General features: G+C 43.6%; 1 protein-coding gene across 1 annotated transcript; it reads right to left on the bottom strand.

Moving 5' to 3' along the window:
• Positions 1-5,839: 5,839 nt before the first annotated feature.
• Positions 5,840-9,534, bottom strand: BSX (brain specific homeobox; the record flags this gene model as incomplete). Its single annotated transcript, XM_079105336.1, has 3 exons — positions 5,840-6,079; positions 7,123-7,319; positions 9,273-9,534. 3 exons carry the CDS (start codon positions 9,532-9,534, stop codon positions 5,840-5,842), a joined length of 699 nt encoding a protein of 232 aa, XP_078961462.1.
• Positions 9,535-15,671: the final 6,137 nt, after the last annotated feature.

Consider the following 15,671-nt stretch of genomic DNA (forward strand, 5'->3'; position numbering starts at 1 on the left):
ACTCACCAGACTAATAGGCGATCTCTCTCTCAGTTGTCTCATCTGTAATTAAGAGATTAAGTCAAACATTTTAGAATAAAACTTGAGGTCAATTTTTTTTTTTTTTTTTTTTTTTTTTTTTTTTGCAATGGGTATTGAATCCAGGGACACTTAACCACTGAGCTACATCCCCAGCCCTTTTTATTTTTTATTATGAGACAGGGTCTTGCTAAGTTGCTTAGGGCCTTGCTAAGTTACTGAGGCTGCCCTCAAAATTGCAATCCTCCTGCCTCAGTCTCCCAAGTTACTGGGATTACAGGCCTGCACCATCATGCCTGGAAAAACTCAAGGTCTCTTAAAAATGATCTGGTTCATTCTGTTGGGTCCAGGAATATCTTCTGAAACATCCCTGCAAGTAGTTATTCAGCCTGTCTTGAATGGACATAGGTCACAGGGACTCAGTATCTCCCAGAAGAGCTTATTCAATTTCAGATTGCTTTTAATCAGAAGGGTTTTCAAGAGTGGATCAAAGATTTTATTAGATAATTTTCAGCTAACAATTTTTTTTAAATATTACAACCAAAATCACTATGAAAAATCCTCTCTATGTGCTATAATGACAATAGCCCTACCATAACCTATTACAACAACATGAGTTACTGGTAAGGTGTGAAAATTAAACTGGCTTCTGATCTTAGTTCTGCCACTGTCTATGTGACTTTGACAAGGCTTACTTTTATATTTGCGACTTTACTTCTTGTATGTATAAAATAAAGGGCTGAGACTTTGTCAAATGTCTCTTCTAATGTTGACAATTTCTCCTGACTCTATCTCGGTCCTTAACCTAACAGACAGAACATCACTTTGTTTTCACTTGCTTTCTACAAGGAAGGGTTGGGAATTGTTTAATGAATAAAGAAGACTAAGGAGTCATTTCTTTTCTTCCCTTTCCTATTTCCTTAATCCTTCTCATTGCTATGGATGTATTTATTTAAACTAGTATAGGAACTGGTATGATCTTAGTAAGATGACAAATAATTTTAATAACTTGGAATTTAAAGTTCCTTTCCTACAAAAAGAAAATAGACTACTGGGCTCTTAATGGTTAAGAAGAACCATGTGATATGGAGTGGAGGGGTGTGCTCAGCAGTAGAGCAGTTGCCTAGTATGTACAACCCAATTGCCTGGGTTGATCCCCAACACTAAAAAAAAAAAAAAAAAAAAAAAAAAAACCAGGAGAGGATATCTAGTCCAACCTTTCAATGGTGGAAAAATGTATAATAGGGAATCCCTTAAGTTTTGCCTTCTAACCTCTGTTTAAACTTTTGTAGTAGAAAAAGTGCTCAGTGTTTTGTGGACTTAGCCTGTTCTGTTATTGGATAGCATAGTACCAGGCCTATAGGAGGTACTCAAATATTATTCCAAACTCTTCTTCCCTGGAACCACAGTAACATCTTTAGCATGATTGGATATACTCCTAGATACTTACTAGCCCTGCAGCCATTCAAATGCAGCTGCCATAGCTAAACTCCTCCCCACGCCTCCCCAAAGTCTTTTTTCTCCAAGCTAAAAAGCTCACAGTCCTTTATTTGTTGTTCTCCCTACTCTTTACTATCCAGGTTCCTGTATACTGGATGAATTTTAGCTTGTCAACATCCTCTTTAAAATGTGATGCAAACATAAGAGGGGGTGAGACGGGTTGGGAGGGGAGAAAAAAATAACAGAATGAATCAAAAACTAATACCCTAGGTAAATGTATGATTACACAAACGATATGCCTCTACTTCATGTACAGAGAAACAAGATGTATCCCATTTGTTTACAATAAAAATGAATTTTTAAAAATGTGATGCAAAAAAAAACACATCAATATGACATATAACATATTCCAATTAACTCATTATTTTTGCATGTATATTGAATTCAAATCAGGAAGACTAGGTAGTCACCGCTTCAACTAAATATGTTTATTGCACAAATTCTCTTAGCACCAGAAAGCTTTCTGCTTGCTCTGCCTCTCCATGTCTCTGTATCTGTACTGATCAAATACATCCAAGAAAGTCAGTTCTCTATTTCTTGAAGTGGTGTCATGGATTCCAGTTAAGCATTTCTTAGGGTCACTGTCAGCTAACAATGGGCTGGATGGTATGTTATCCATTTCTTTTGTTCTTTGTTTTGTTTTGTTTTGTTTTGTTTTAATTTCCTTGCAGTACTGGGGATTGAACCCAGGGGCACTCTACTACTGAGCTACATACCCGCTCATTTTATTTTTTATTTTGAAACAGGGTCTCACTAGGTTGCTCAGGATGGCCTCAATCTTGCAATCCCTCTACCTCAGCATCCCAAGTCACTGGGATTACAGGCATATGCCACCATACTCAGCTCCATTTCTTATGTTCTTATGTGTATGGAAATATTAACAAGAATCTTGTTCTGAAAATCTATGAAATGAAGTCCATCAGAAGCAGAACATTAGTGACAAATACGAGGAAAAATTACTACATTTGTGATTCAATGTGGGATGACTTGCCTACCTTAGCTTTTTGAAGATGTGTTTGTCACTCCAAAATCAGATTTATGTGTCTTCCTATAATATATCATAATGAACATCGTTTTGTCAGATCTTCACCATGAGGTGAAACTGAGTTGAGGCAAAAGCCTGGGTAATTCAGACAAAATACCTTTTCAGCCTATGGAGGCTTTGATCAACATTGAAGGCCAAAAACAAAAAGTGCTGTCATGTTACATTAAATTGAGACTAAATTGTGTCTATCCTCTACCATCATCACTAACCCCTTATATTAAAAAAGAAGGGGAGATGGGACTGAGAGAAGCTTGCTGTTGTTTTGTGTCACCAATCTCAGGGTTTTTGTTTTCTCTTATGAGGGGACTGTGTCTTAGTCAGCACGGCCAGTGTTAGTGTTACATTTCTGCACTCTTCCCTTCCCATCCATTCCAGCCAGGAACAGCCATCCATAAAAGGGGCTCAGCATCTTCCCATTCTTAGCTCTCAAGAATCAAACCTGGGCTCCAGGACTCCTTCTGCCTTCAGTCAGGCAGAGCTGTGTTTATGTTAACAATGTTTCCCATTCACCTGCTTTTTCAAAACAAACGGTTATGAAATACACTTATTCTGCTCTGTATGGACTCAGAATAAGCCCTGGTTGCTTGTGAAGACCAGAGAAGGAAAAGATTAGTGCCTGGTACTTTTGAGTTTTTATTCACCATCTAATTTAAACACACACACACACACACACACACACACACACGCACACACGCACACCACACTCTTCCCCAAATACACAGTATTTCTACTCACTTTAAAGATTCCTCTCAAATTCCATTTGTAGTTGTTCTTCCTGGAATTAGAAGAATTTGGTATTTTTCCCTTGGTTCCGTGTTCTTGTGTATTTACTTTCCCTTCCAGGTTACCAGGACATTCTTATTCACAAATCACATATTTCCTCTCTCAAACCAAGTCTTTTGTCTTATTGTAAAGCATTTGCTGTAGGTAAATCATCCTTTAAATGGTACTGTCAAGCTGGGGATATGGCTCAGTGGTAGAGCACCTGGCTAGTATGCAGGAGGCCCTAGTTTGTCCCCAGCAAAATACACACACACACAGAGAGAGAGAGAGAGAGAGAGGGTCCTGTCATTATCTGAACAGAGAGGGAGAGAAGAAATCTAAGCCTGAATTTGCTTTTAATAGCCATATCAATAGAATCTAAAGAAATGAGATTAGTGTTCTTATCAAGTGATAAAGGCAAAATGCCAACTGATTCATTGTTACCAGAAGACAATGAAATGCATGGGAAAAGAAGGGAAGGAGGGTCAGAGGAGATGTTTTCCCCTTCCAACACTTAGTTAGCCCACAGTTCATGGATAAATCCTTCAACGTGTCAAGCCTCAATTTCCTCATCTGTGAAAGGGAAAAATAATGCTGATCATGTGTGACAAGTTCATGGGTTGATTACAGAACACTATCGTGTTTATGTTTTTAGAAGCAGTAGTTTTGCCTCTTAAATGATACAAAGTGGGTAAATCTTTCACTCTGGCACTCATCTTTGCCTTGTATAATGTTTTCTTAAAAAGACTTTTTGGTTTTTTTTTTTTTTTAAGCCTATTACCACATTCATAGGATCAGCGATCTTGGACTTAAAAGGATCTTTAAGATTAAAAGTAACCCATGCTCACACCTTTGTGGTCTATATAATTATTATTCATCCTTAGAACTCGATCAGCCACACTCTTTTCCAGTCTTCCTGAGTTCACATACCTAAAGATACAACCAGAAGCCAAAGGAAGATCGGAAGCCAAGGTCGCCTCCAGCACGGCTGCTGTATTTGATAAGTGTACTGAGTATGACAGTGTTGTCACAATTCATTAGCAAAATCTCAAATTCCAAACATCAAGAGACTCTGTCCCTTCAGCGGTTCGGAGCGACAAAATGGCATTTACGGTGAACTTTTCCATGTAGGTTGGACTCGATACCATTAATGAAACGATTGAAAACAGAAAAATCGGGGTGGGGAGAAGAAATCTGTTAACGAAAGGTTACTAGCCAAGTTCACTTCTACCGGGAATAGGAAATTGCCTAGGGCCGAGGGGAGAAGGCGTGCGCGTAGGAGGACCAGGTAAAAAAAAACGGTTCCCGGAAACGCGTGGTCGTTCCCAGTTTTGCCCGGCTAGCCCATTATTATCTAAAGAGGCTGCAAGCCCAGTAAGAGAATAGGAGACCTCGCAGGGGAAAAAGAGAGGGATGACGCGCAAGGCAATCAGATCCTCGCCCCATCTCAATAGTCCCCAAACAGGTGCACGCCCAGAACCCCGTTAGCCTTAGTCATAAATCTATTAACTTATAACTTAGGCCATTATCCTTAACCTTACTAAAACTCTGCATACCCCAAAATGCACTGAGAATGAGCATTTCCACACACAACCCGAGGACACTCACTTTTAAAATATCAGTAGCCCATGGGACATGGAAGAGTTGCGGGACAGAAGCGCAACAAGTTCAGGAAGCAGAAATTGCAGCACGAATTTTTCTCTGCCCAAGTTTCTCCCGGCGCGCAAGCGCCGCTCTGTATGGGGCAGGGAGAGCTTAAAAAACATCCATGCCCGGGGACCACAAGCTCAGAAAGAGTGCCAGGACGCAGATTCGCGAGCTCTTGATGAGAATTGGGACCGGAGGAGATGGAAGCGCCGTCCGAGACCGAGGGAGTCACCTAGGTATTTGAATTAGAGACGTGCTGTGAGGGGGACAGTATGTGAGCGGGTGGTTGGTGAGGAACAGCGCGCGAGTCTGTTCTGGCACCGAACCTTTTAAGGATCAGGTTGTGATTCTGCCTGAATCCCTGCAGAGCAGAAGGTCCCAGACACCTTGTCCCATACCGCTGCCAGCTGAATTGCTTAAAGGGCAGAGTCCGGGTGGGGAAACCACGAAACCCGGATCACAGATCTAGGGGCAAATGGCTGAGAAATGAGAGAGGAGTTGTGCATTTGCGGCGGAGGAAAACCTTCTCCCCACCGGATCAGAGAGCCGAAAGCCCAAGTTCTGAGAGGCGGCGACGCTGTAGAGGGATCCCCGCCGCTGAAGACTAGGGGTGCACGAATGAGAGAACCCAGGCGCACACTCGCCCCCGGCAATTTACAGGACTGGGACGGGTAGGGGCGAGAGGTCGAACCCCGGGCGGAGTTGGCTCCGTACCCGCTGCAGGGTTGACAGGTGGGTTTTGTTGGTCTTCCAGGAGCTGATCTCCACCGCCCGCTGCAAGACCCGAGTCCTAGCCTTCCAGTTCCGGAGAAAAGCGCGTCTGGCGGGGCAGTGTCCTCTCCCGCCTCCCCTTCCCAACCTGGCGACTCAGAGCACTTGCGGCCCGGAACTGAGCTCCCCCTCGTCCCCAATGTCCACCTCGTCCTCTGGTTCGGTCAGCCCGAAGGGGCCCGCGGGTAGGCTCAGCCGAGCCTCGGCGGCGGCAGCCTCTGAACCACGGGGACTGCCTTCAGGGCTCTCAGGCCCGTCTGGCGCTTTGGGCTCATCTTGACTTTTCCTCAGCTGCTTTTTATGCTTCATCCGCCGATTCTGAAACCACGTTTTTACCTGATTTCGGAGAGACAGAAACAAAATCATGTCATTCTTCCAGACCCGTACTAATCTGAGCGGACTGCTTGGGACAGCAATCCATGGACGAATTATCCAAGAACAGTGGCCGCTTCGCTCTTGGGTTGAGTAGTACATAAAGTGCTCACAAATTATGGTCTTAGGTTGAATGAGAATCAAAACATCTTATGGCTCCCAGGATTAACTGTCCCAAAATAATGAGGAACAAAATGTTGTTGTTAGTAATTATCAATACTGTTATTAATTACTAATAGTACTGCGTGGACGAGTCTTCTTTACATTCAATTTATGTAAATATGAATTTTATATTTATGTCTAAATACCTGGTTCAGTACAACACCTGGACAGAAAGATGGGAACTGAACTTGCTAGTTTTCGTCGGAGAGAAGTCAGACCCAGGCCTGGCAGTTCTAATGATTTCACCGCAAGTTCCTTTTCCGGGCACAGAAGATGAGAGAGGAGGGTTAGAGGAAAGAGTTTGGGGATTGCAGGTGAAAAGCTCCTGGAGCTAAATGAAAACAATTATGCCACGCAGGACAGGGGAATAGGGAGAAAAGGCTTAAACTACAGTGTGTGTTGGGGCTGGATGGGGCTGCACGTGAAGTCTGGCTGCTGCGATACAGATTGATTGAAATAAGAAGGAAAAAAAAAAATCTCCTTGTGTGGGTTTCTTCAGACAAGAAACCGTCTAGTCTATCTTACTAGTTTACCTCTGACCCGGGTTACATACTTAGTTGAAGTTGACTAAAGAAGGCTTAGAAATAATAGTTCTTAACCCTCAAAATCACCCGAGGAGATTTTTCTTCACGTAGAGTTACGCTGGAGAAACTTCTTTTCGGAAAGTCTGTAGTGAGGTTGGGGTATTCGTACTTTTTAGTAATGATCTTGGGGAAAGCCTAGGAAAATGGGGGACGGGCTCATTACCACTCCAAGAGTTCCTCAGTGACTCCTGAAGTGCTAAGAGCGAAGGGGAGAGACTAGTGAAGCAGAGATCAAGGATTCCCATTCCTCCTCCGGCCCACCTGCGTTTCCGACAGGCTGAGTGCAGTGGCCAGTTCCACCCGCTCTGGCGTGGACAGGTAGCGCTGGATCTCGAACCTCTTCTCCAAACCCGAGAGCTGCGAGTCGGAAAAAACTGTACGAGCTTTGCGGCGGCGGCAGTGTTTCCCAGGCAGCTCCGCGTGCTGGGGGTGCGGGAACAGCGCCGGGACTGGCACCCCTGCAGAGAGAAGAATAGCCAGGTAGTCAAGTCCAGATCGCCAGGAAGCAACCTCTGTTCTCCTCCACTCCCCACCTCTAGTGCCCGGCGCTTCCCTTGGCCTCTGGCCTCCACCAGTCCAGTCTCCTGCTTGTCCCAAAGCTCCTGGCACCTTTTTCACAAGAATTCAGGACGGGGGGGTGGGAGGGGGAGTGCAAAATAGCGCTTAGAGATCTTTTTCTAGAAGGCCATCTAGAAATATAAATAATAAACAGTAACTAAAACGGAAAATAGCACTATAAAACAGATCTGGAAAATTTTTTTAAGTGTCTCTTTGGAAAGAGACTTCTGTAGGGTCTGCCCGCACCTAGTGGTCTGTTGCACCTGGAAAAGTTTTCTTGAAAACATCAGATGGTATGGGAGACGTCCACCTGTACCACCCGTATCCACCCAGATCACTGATGACACTCAGTGCTGTATAACGAAGCTAGTATAAAGAGTGCACCCACGCTCCTGCAACCAAAGAAAACAGCAAAACTCTTATCCAGAGAAGCTCAGACACCCTCTTATCACATTGCCTTGTCAGGTTCATGGTTGCACTGGAGACCTGCTCTCTATCTGGTTCTTGTTCTTTCCCTCTGTCTTCAAAGCCAGCAAAGCAGAAGGATGGAGCGCTTTTCCTTGGTTGTGTCAGGGGAGACTTCTCTTGCATTTTCTGACCCTCCTAAGTTTACAGTGTCTGAGATGAACCAAGTAGACAGAAGCTACTGCAGACATCAAATATCTGCCAATCCCAGAAGTGGGGGGAATTAAAACACAAAGCAAACAGTTCCAGTATCACAGGCTCTGGTCATTACTACATGGAGACAACGCCAGTGCAGCTGAGAGGGAACTATTGCCAGTCAGATGGTGGGAAACAAATGGAAGATATGGACCTCAAAGTGAATTTTATATTCTTCTCTCCATCACAGTGCCTGAGAGTCTGGGTTTTGCCATTCCACCAAGAGTTTTCCCTTTTGTCCTGGATTCCAGTGCCCACATTTCACAGGTTGTCTCTTATCTTTCCCCAGCTCTTGCCCTGACTAGATTGTTTCCACTTCTGTACTACTCAGCATCTAAACTAAACAAATTATTCTGGCTGGAATGAAAATTCTAGAGAAGAAAACATGGATGTGTCTTTTCAGAGAAAAATGGGGAGGGGGTTAGATAATTCCCTGAATCTCCTGGTCCCAACCACACTTTGCTAATCCCTACCCTTGCCAGGTTGCAAAAATCAAAATACTTCAGTACCCGGCTCCAGCAACTCTGACATCTGAGGCAGGGGAGGACTGCCCAACCTCAGATCTAAATTAAATGCTAAAACATTAGGAGTGAAGAGGGTTAAGGAAATGCATTGCTCTTCCTTTGTTTCTTATTCTTTCTGCCCTTATTCTGGCTAGTCCAACCCTTTTCCCCTCATATTCTCCCAACCCTCATTCACTTCTTTATCCTCTGAAGGATCCACCAATGCTCAGCTCCTTGAAGAAGAAAGCTGGCTAGGCAGAGTTTCCAGCTTCTGAACTGGAAAGTTGAGTTCAGTTCCATGGGAGGGGACTGTCAAGGATCTTCTGGAGCTGGGAGAAGTGAAGAATTGGAATGAAGACATGGGCCAAAGTGGCCAGGAATATGACCAGTAGAACTGAGCACTGCCCTCCAATAATAATTCAAACCCATGCACTTCCGGCTGCCCCTTGGCCAGATGCCTCTCCATTATAAAAAGTGTAGAGTGACCATGAATTATCCCCATGGGTTGGCATGCCTCAAGGGAGCTCTGCATGCTCTCAGCTATGCCTCCAACCTTCTATTGTCACTCATGGGGGCAGTGGGGAACGACCAAGCCAGAGCTGGCCTTTCCTTGGCTCTATCACAGGTTTAGGTACCGTGCTAGAAGGCCTGCTCTCTTGCTCCCCGCACCTTGAGGCCCCTGTTACTTACCGGAGGTGGTAAGGAAATAAGGATGGTGGTGGTCTCCCTTATGCAGAGGGTGATGGGCATGAGGAGCCAGGAGGGTGGGTGTGGGCATAAGGGGGTAGCCATAGTCTAGTAGAGGCACCCGAGAAGCCAAAGAGCTGGCGAAATGGTCGGGGGCCACTTCCCTCAGCGGCTTGGGCTTGTGCAGCAGGATGTCCTCGATGAAGAAGGATGTGGGCCTCTGAGAAGACGCTGGGTGTAGAGGGGAGGTGAAGTTGAGATTCATCTTGAGCGGTGCGCCTGCCACAGGGCGAAGGCCGGGGATAAAGTGTCTGAAGCAGGCAGTCTCAGCAAGCCTAACTGAGATCCGACAACCCCTCTCCGAGACTTAGATCTTCACTGCTCTCTCCTCGGCCTGGGCTATCCCGGGCGCTGGGAAGGCGAGAAGACAAGATCCTGGGTAGGTTGGGTCTATGTGTTGGAGAATTGGCAGCTTCGAGAGGGGAGCTGGGAGAGCCAATGGCGAGGCTGCCGGAGGCAGAGGGGAGGGTGAGGTGGGCTTGGGGCGGGGCGGGGATCTGTCCGCGGTGCTGAATATTCCTGGCCGAGGCTGAGGAGAGCAGAGCCCGCTGGGTTCAGGTTCCTAGGAGGCTTCTGGACCTCAATTTCGGCCCAGTGCCCCGCACACACACACCGCAAGAGCTGCTTTGTTCCCAGTCGTTTAAAAAAAAAAGAACTAAAAAAAAAAAAATCTCTGTTGTCCAACAAACTTCTCCCTCCTTAGAGAAGAGACACTAAAAGAAACCCAGAGCAACAGAGATAAAGCACTTATTCAGGCATTTGGGCCTGGGATTTTAAGAGTTTCAATCATAGGTGGGAAAAGGAGAAGGGGAGAAGTCAAGAGAAAATTGCTCACTATTTTGAGTTGCTAGATTTATCTCAAATTGATGGGAGGGATGACTGAATTATTGAGATAAGTAAAAATGATCTTAACATTCTTGACTTAGTTATAGGGAGTAGGCGGGAGAATGTTTACGTCTAGATTATTCAAGTTAATTGATCAGTTTAAATATGCCCACAGCCACCCTTTAATGCCATTCTCCAGTTTCCCTGAAATTTCCATTACTTCCTCCTCATTTCACTCATATGGTTTATTTCTGCTGTTACACTCCTTTCAACCCTAGTACCCCAAATAATTGTACTGTTTTTCTTTTCTCTTGTTCCTTTCCCTAGCCTCTTTCCTTTCCTTTCCCTTCCGCTCCAATCCTTTTTCCCTCTGTCTTTTTCCAATCTGTCACATTTATTTCCCAGGAGTCAATTTGCCAAAATTAAGGTGATCATCCACAACACAGCAGGGGTAATTTTGGCTCGCATCTCCAAAAATTGTTCTAATTATTGATGTTAAACTCAGGGAAATTAAAAGAAGCCTCTTCTCTTCCATCTCCCCATTTTTAAGCTCTAATTTATTGAAATCTAGTCATCAGCACAATTCCAATCACTACTGCTAATAGCAAAAGTGTTTTAATAGAGACTGAGTCCTCACAACCCATGCTATTAGATAATTAGAGGAGGCGTTAGAAAGCCAAGTGCTAATCCTTAGGTGCACGGATAGGATTTCCATCTGATCTAGCAGGTAGAACAAATTAATTACCAGAATCAATTAGGCCCCAAACTACAGTGCTCCAGAAGTGGAAGCATCCTATTCCATACAGATGAACTAGTAAATGGTAAATAGATAAGCAGGGTAAAGGGAAGGAGGAAGCATGATGGGGGAGACTTTAAAATGAGATCTTGACAAGAAGGCATCTAAATGAAGTCAGAACATTGTCCTGGAGTCTGAAATTTGTGGGGTTTTCTCATTGTTGTTTGATTTTGTTTTTTAAGTTTATTTATTTTTGATTGTTTTTAAGTTTTAGTAAGAACTGAGGAAAGGAGAGCAGGTGACCATGGAAAGCAAGACAGTTGACTTTCCAAAAAGTTGTTCCCTTATTGCTGGTCCAGTCATCCTCTACTGGGCTGGAGAGAGACTAAGAAGGTGGAGACTGATAAAATAACATTACCATCCAAAGCAAGCTAATGAGATCTATATCTAGCAAGTGTATGTCTCCCCATACACTAAAGACTGAGTGGCTTTTGAGGGCCAGGTGGATGTACAATCAGACTTTGCCCTGTGCCTGCACAACACCGTGTGCTTTTTCCCCTGCACAGAGAGCACAGGTCTGCAATCAGCCTCGGGGGCGGGATTTCAGCTTTTTTCAAGGCGGGGTCTAACTTCTGCTGCAGAAGCAGATGAAAGATTATTGAATGTCCTTTCCGAAGCAGGAGCAGTAAAAACGTCTTTGGGTGCCCAAGGCGCTACAAATCCCCCTTACACATCTGCCATCCCAAACATTGCAGGAGGAAAAGGGAGAGGTGAACTGCCTCCGTGGCCTTCATTCTCCCTTAATTTCGTGCCTCTGAACTCAGCACTCCGCTCTCCCCTCAAAGCTAAGGCTATATCTCCAGGCCCCGTTCCCTGGCTGCGAAGCCCGAAGCGGTGAGGGGGGCCACCTCAGGTTCCCCCTTCTCTACTGCTGTTCTCGCTGCAGCTAGCCGAGCTGCCGAGGGAAAGAGCCTTGAGGTTTCCCCCCAGCAATCCAGCTGCCCCACGTTTGCCTAAACCCCAGAAGGAACCTAAGAAGTGAGAAATAGGAAGGAAACTGGTTCGTTACAGGAAGAGGCTGGACCTCGCGATCGACGGCCTTTTCTTTCCCTTTCCCTTTCAGCAAGGCTAGGAAACAAAGCTGGGTGTCTGAGAGAGTGCCACCACCGCCGCCAGGACCGAAGCAGGCCCCTGGGTGCGCCCAGGCGAATCCCGCATCCTAGTGCAGGCGCCGGTGGGGACTCTCAGTCTCCCTCTTTATCCCTGAGGGAGAGAGACCGCTTCAGCCTTCAGTGTCCCGAGAACATCGCAGCCGGCACTTGGCGCCCGAGCCGAGCGCGCTAATGGACGGGCTATGCAGAAGGTTCGGCCTCGCAAGGTTCCTGTCCCGTCCTGACTTCACCTCCCTTTTAGAGCCAGACGCCGGGAAATCGCGTGCCGGGGAAAGGCCGAAAGTTTCTCCGCAGTGGCGGGGCTCCAGAACAGAAGCGCGGGGAAAACGCTAGCGTTACTAAAACCAGCCCAGACCCCGGCGCGGAGCCCTGCCCCGGCGGGTCCTCCACCCGCCAAGAGGGAAGGCGGGCGCCGGGATACCCAGCCCTCTCTTCCATTTCCTGTGTAGGAGGGAGAAGCATCGCAAAGCCCGCGGTGCACGTTTGGCAGCATCGCCCCCGCCCCTCGCTCCACGCCCGCCGCCCCCAACCCGCGTCGGCCCGGCCCGGGGACGGACTGAGTGTGGGGGAGTCAGTGTTACATTTTAGGGAGTAAAGATTGTCTGCAACGAGAAAGAGGAGCAGAGAAACTATTTCCCCTTTAAAAGCAGAGATGTTTATCTTTGAAGTCTAGGCCCGTGCTGGCGATTAAAGATAATGCGACCCACATAGATGATTTAAAATTTTCTGCTTATCAAATTTAAAAAGCAGGACGTCATATTTTAACAGGAGAAAGAAACAGGTGAGACATCAGTGTAGTTCGTTTGATTCGAATACGCCAAAATACTATTACTCAACATGTAATCAATATAAATATTATTTGCATTCCTTTTTCATATTAAATCCTCAAAATTCCAGTGTATACACTGATTGCATATCTCAACCTAATCTAGCCATATTTCCAGTGCTCAATAGCCACATCATGATCATGGCTACTGTATTGTACAGCACGTGTGTAGTTAATTGCTGTAGTCCCTGTTACTCCTTTCAAATGTAGATAGACACACAGAGAAATGAAAAACAGCTGCTGAAACCAGTCTAACCCATTCGCAATCTTACCCTCATCCATCCATTATATTCAATCGCTCTGAGCATTCATTGAGCACCTACTACACGCCAGACTCCTTGCCACATGCCTTCCCAAACTTTCTTTAAGCCTTAGGAGGTTAGATAAATGCACCCACATTACATTTTTAGAAATTCTCATTTGATAAAAATCTTTCACCCAGGGCCAGGAGGCTCTAGCCATCTTTAAAGCTGACACATGCACCCAGATTCTGCACACTGCCCAGAGTAAAACAATAAAAATAAAGATCAAATGAATTTCCTCCCCTCCCCACCTAAAAGATCTGATGGCACTCATGCTTCTGGTTTCAGCTGAAGAATTATTAATTTAAAGAGAAAAAAAAGACATGCTTTTCAGGGAACTAATAATTAAACAGTCCCTTTCTCTTTCATGTCAGTCTCAGCTAAAACTGTCATCTGAACTGGGCCTTAGTTTCCCGAAAAGATAACCCTATTGATGATCAAAGGAAAAGACTGGTTCCATTAGCCAAGTTGCCTATACCATGGCCTTCAAAATAAAGGGGGAAGTGTATTTTAGAAGGATCTGAGTAACACACTTTACTCATAACATTTTGTATTATATTGCTTGTTGTCTGTTTCAACTTGCCTTCTATCTGAGTACTTTATTTTAAGCACTACCAAAGTGGATGACATGTCCGCAAAAAGAACAGGAGTTGCTGACTGCTTCTAGCAAATGCATCTTCAAAAATAATGCTTTTGCACTGGAAATTAGGATGTGAGCCCACATGAGAACACATTCAAGGACTGATATTCAAACCATAGTGTTACTAATGTAAAAAGGAGTAAATCCACCCAATTTGCTCATGCAGGACTAGGTCAATGTCTAGGTCTAAAAACTTTCATTTCATTTCTTTTTTGATGTTCTATATGCTGCCTTTGGCATCTCAATTCATACACTGATAGAAAAGAAGACCTCGAATAGAAATTTAAAAGTTTGTAATATGGGAGATCCTGTACCATATTTTAATCCTTGAAAGATCCATGGTGGAATGACAATGTTCTTTAATGGGTCTCTTATTAGCATTACACTATTTTCTGCCATAGAACCCTAAAAAGAGTAGCCAGAAATATTACAAGGAAAAATAAATGAATAAATAAGCTAACAAAAGGGCTTTTAAATGTCCTTTTCTTCCATTCTAAACTATCTAATTCTGTGATTAGACTTCACAACCAACTTTAAATAATAATACCAAGCTAATATGCATAGTTTTGAAAATAAAAGGACTTGAATTGCTCCTTTCTTTCTATTTCACTATGTTTATTTATGTTTATGCTACATATTTATATATATTTTTATTTTTATGAATTATGAATTTCTAGTGCTAGAGATTATAAGATCATTTCAAATTCTATTATGGGGTACAAAGGTGAATTTATAGGCATTCCTCAAAAGGACTTTGTGCATGGATCTAAATGTTTGCTGGATTTTTGTTACATAGCTGAGCTGTTTATATTTTTTGTTTGAAGAAACTGTTCATAAAGCCAAATTGATTTTTCAACTCCCATTGTAAATGCAATGAAGCTAGTGGAGAGAAAGAGAAAAAGAAAGAAAGAGAAAGAAAGAAAGAAAGAAAGAAAGAAAGAAAGAAAGAAAGAAAGAAAGAAAGAAAGAAAGAAAAAGAAAAGATGCTAATGTTGTCACTTATGGAGATAATGTTGAATTTTATTACAATAACCAAAATGATAGATAACTGTAAAACAGAAGGAAAAATATTGAAAGATATTATTAAATAAGATTAAAATAAGGAAAGCCATTCTGTGAATAACATAAAAATGTACAAGCTATGAAAAAAGAAAACAGTGATAAAAATGAACTAAATTAATTTTTTAAAATTGTGTATGGCAAAAATTATCATGAGCGGCATACAAAAACAACAAACTGGCAGGCTCAACTCATCACAGACACTGTGTAGTTTGTTATATATAAAAAGTTCCTACAAATTGTCAAGAAAAAAGATGAAGAGCAAATTGTTTTTGTTTATTTGTTTGTTTGTTGGGACCAGGGATTGAGCCCAGAGGCTCTTAACCACTGAGCCACATCCCCAGTCCTTTTTATTTTTTATTTTGAGATAGGATCTTGCCAAGTTGCTTAGGGCCTTGATAAGTTGATAAGGCTGGCATTGAACTCAGGACCCTCCTGCCTCAGCCTCCTGGGCTGCTGGGATTTACAGGCATGTGTCACTGCACTCAGCAAGAGCACAGTTTTTAAATGGGCTAAAGATAGGAAGAAACAATTCACACACAAAAAAGAGACTATAAGTGACTCTTAAACATTTTCAGAGATACAAATAATAAGACTAACACTAACTATACTAAGAATCATCTTTCACCTGTCAAGCTAAAGAAATCAAAAACTAACCACTCTGTTGGTAAATCTGTGATAAAGAAGACACATTTATGCAAAGAGTACCCTCATACATTTATGCAAATAATTTAAATTCCTCTATGAAGAACAGTTTGATAATATCTATCAAAATTAAAAGT

This window comes from Sciurus vulgaris (genome assembly GCF_902686455.1).
Source record: "Sciurus vulgaris genome assembly, chromosome: 11".
In the NCBI taxonomy this organism is placed as follows: Eukaryota; Metazoa; Chordata; class Mammalia; order Rodentia; family Sciuridae; genus Sciurus; species Sciurus vulgaris.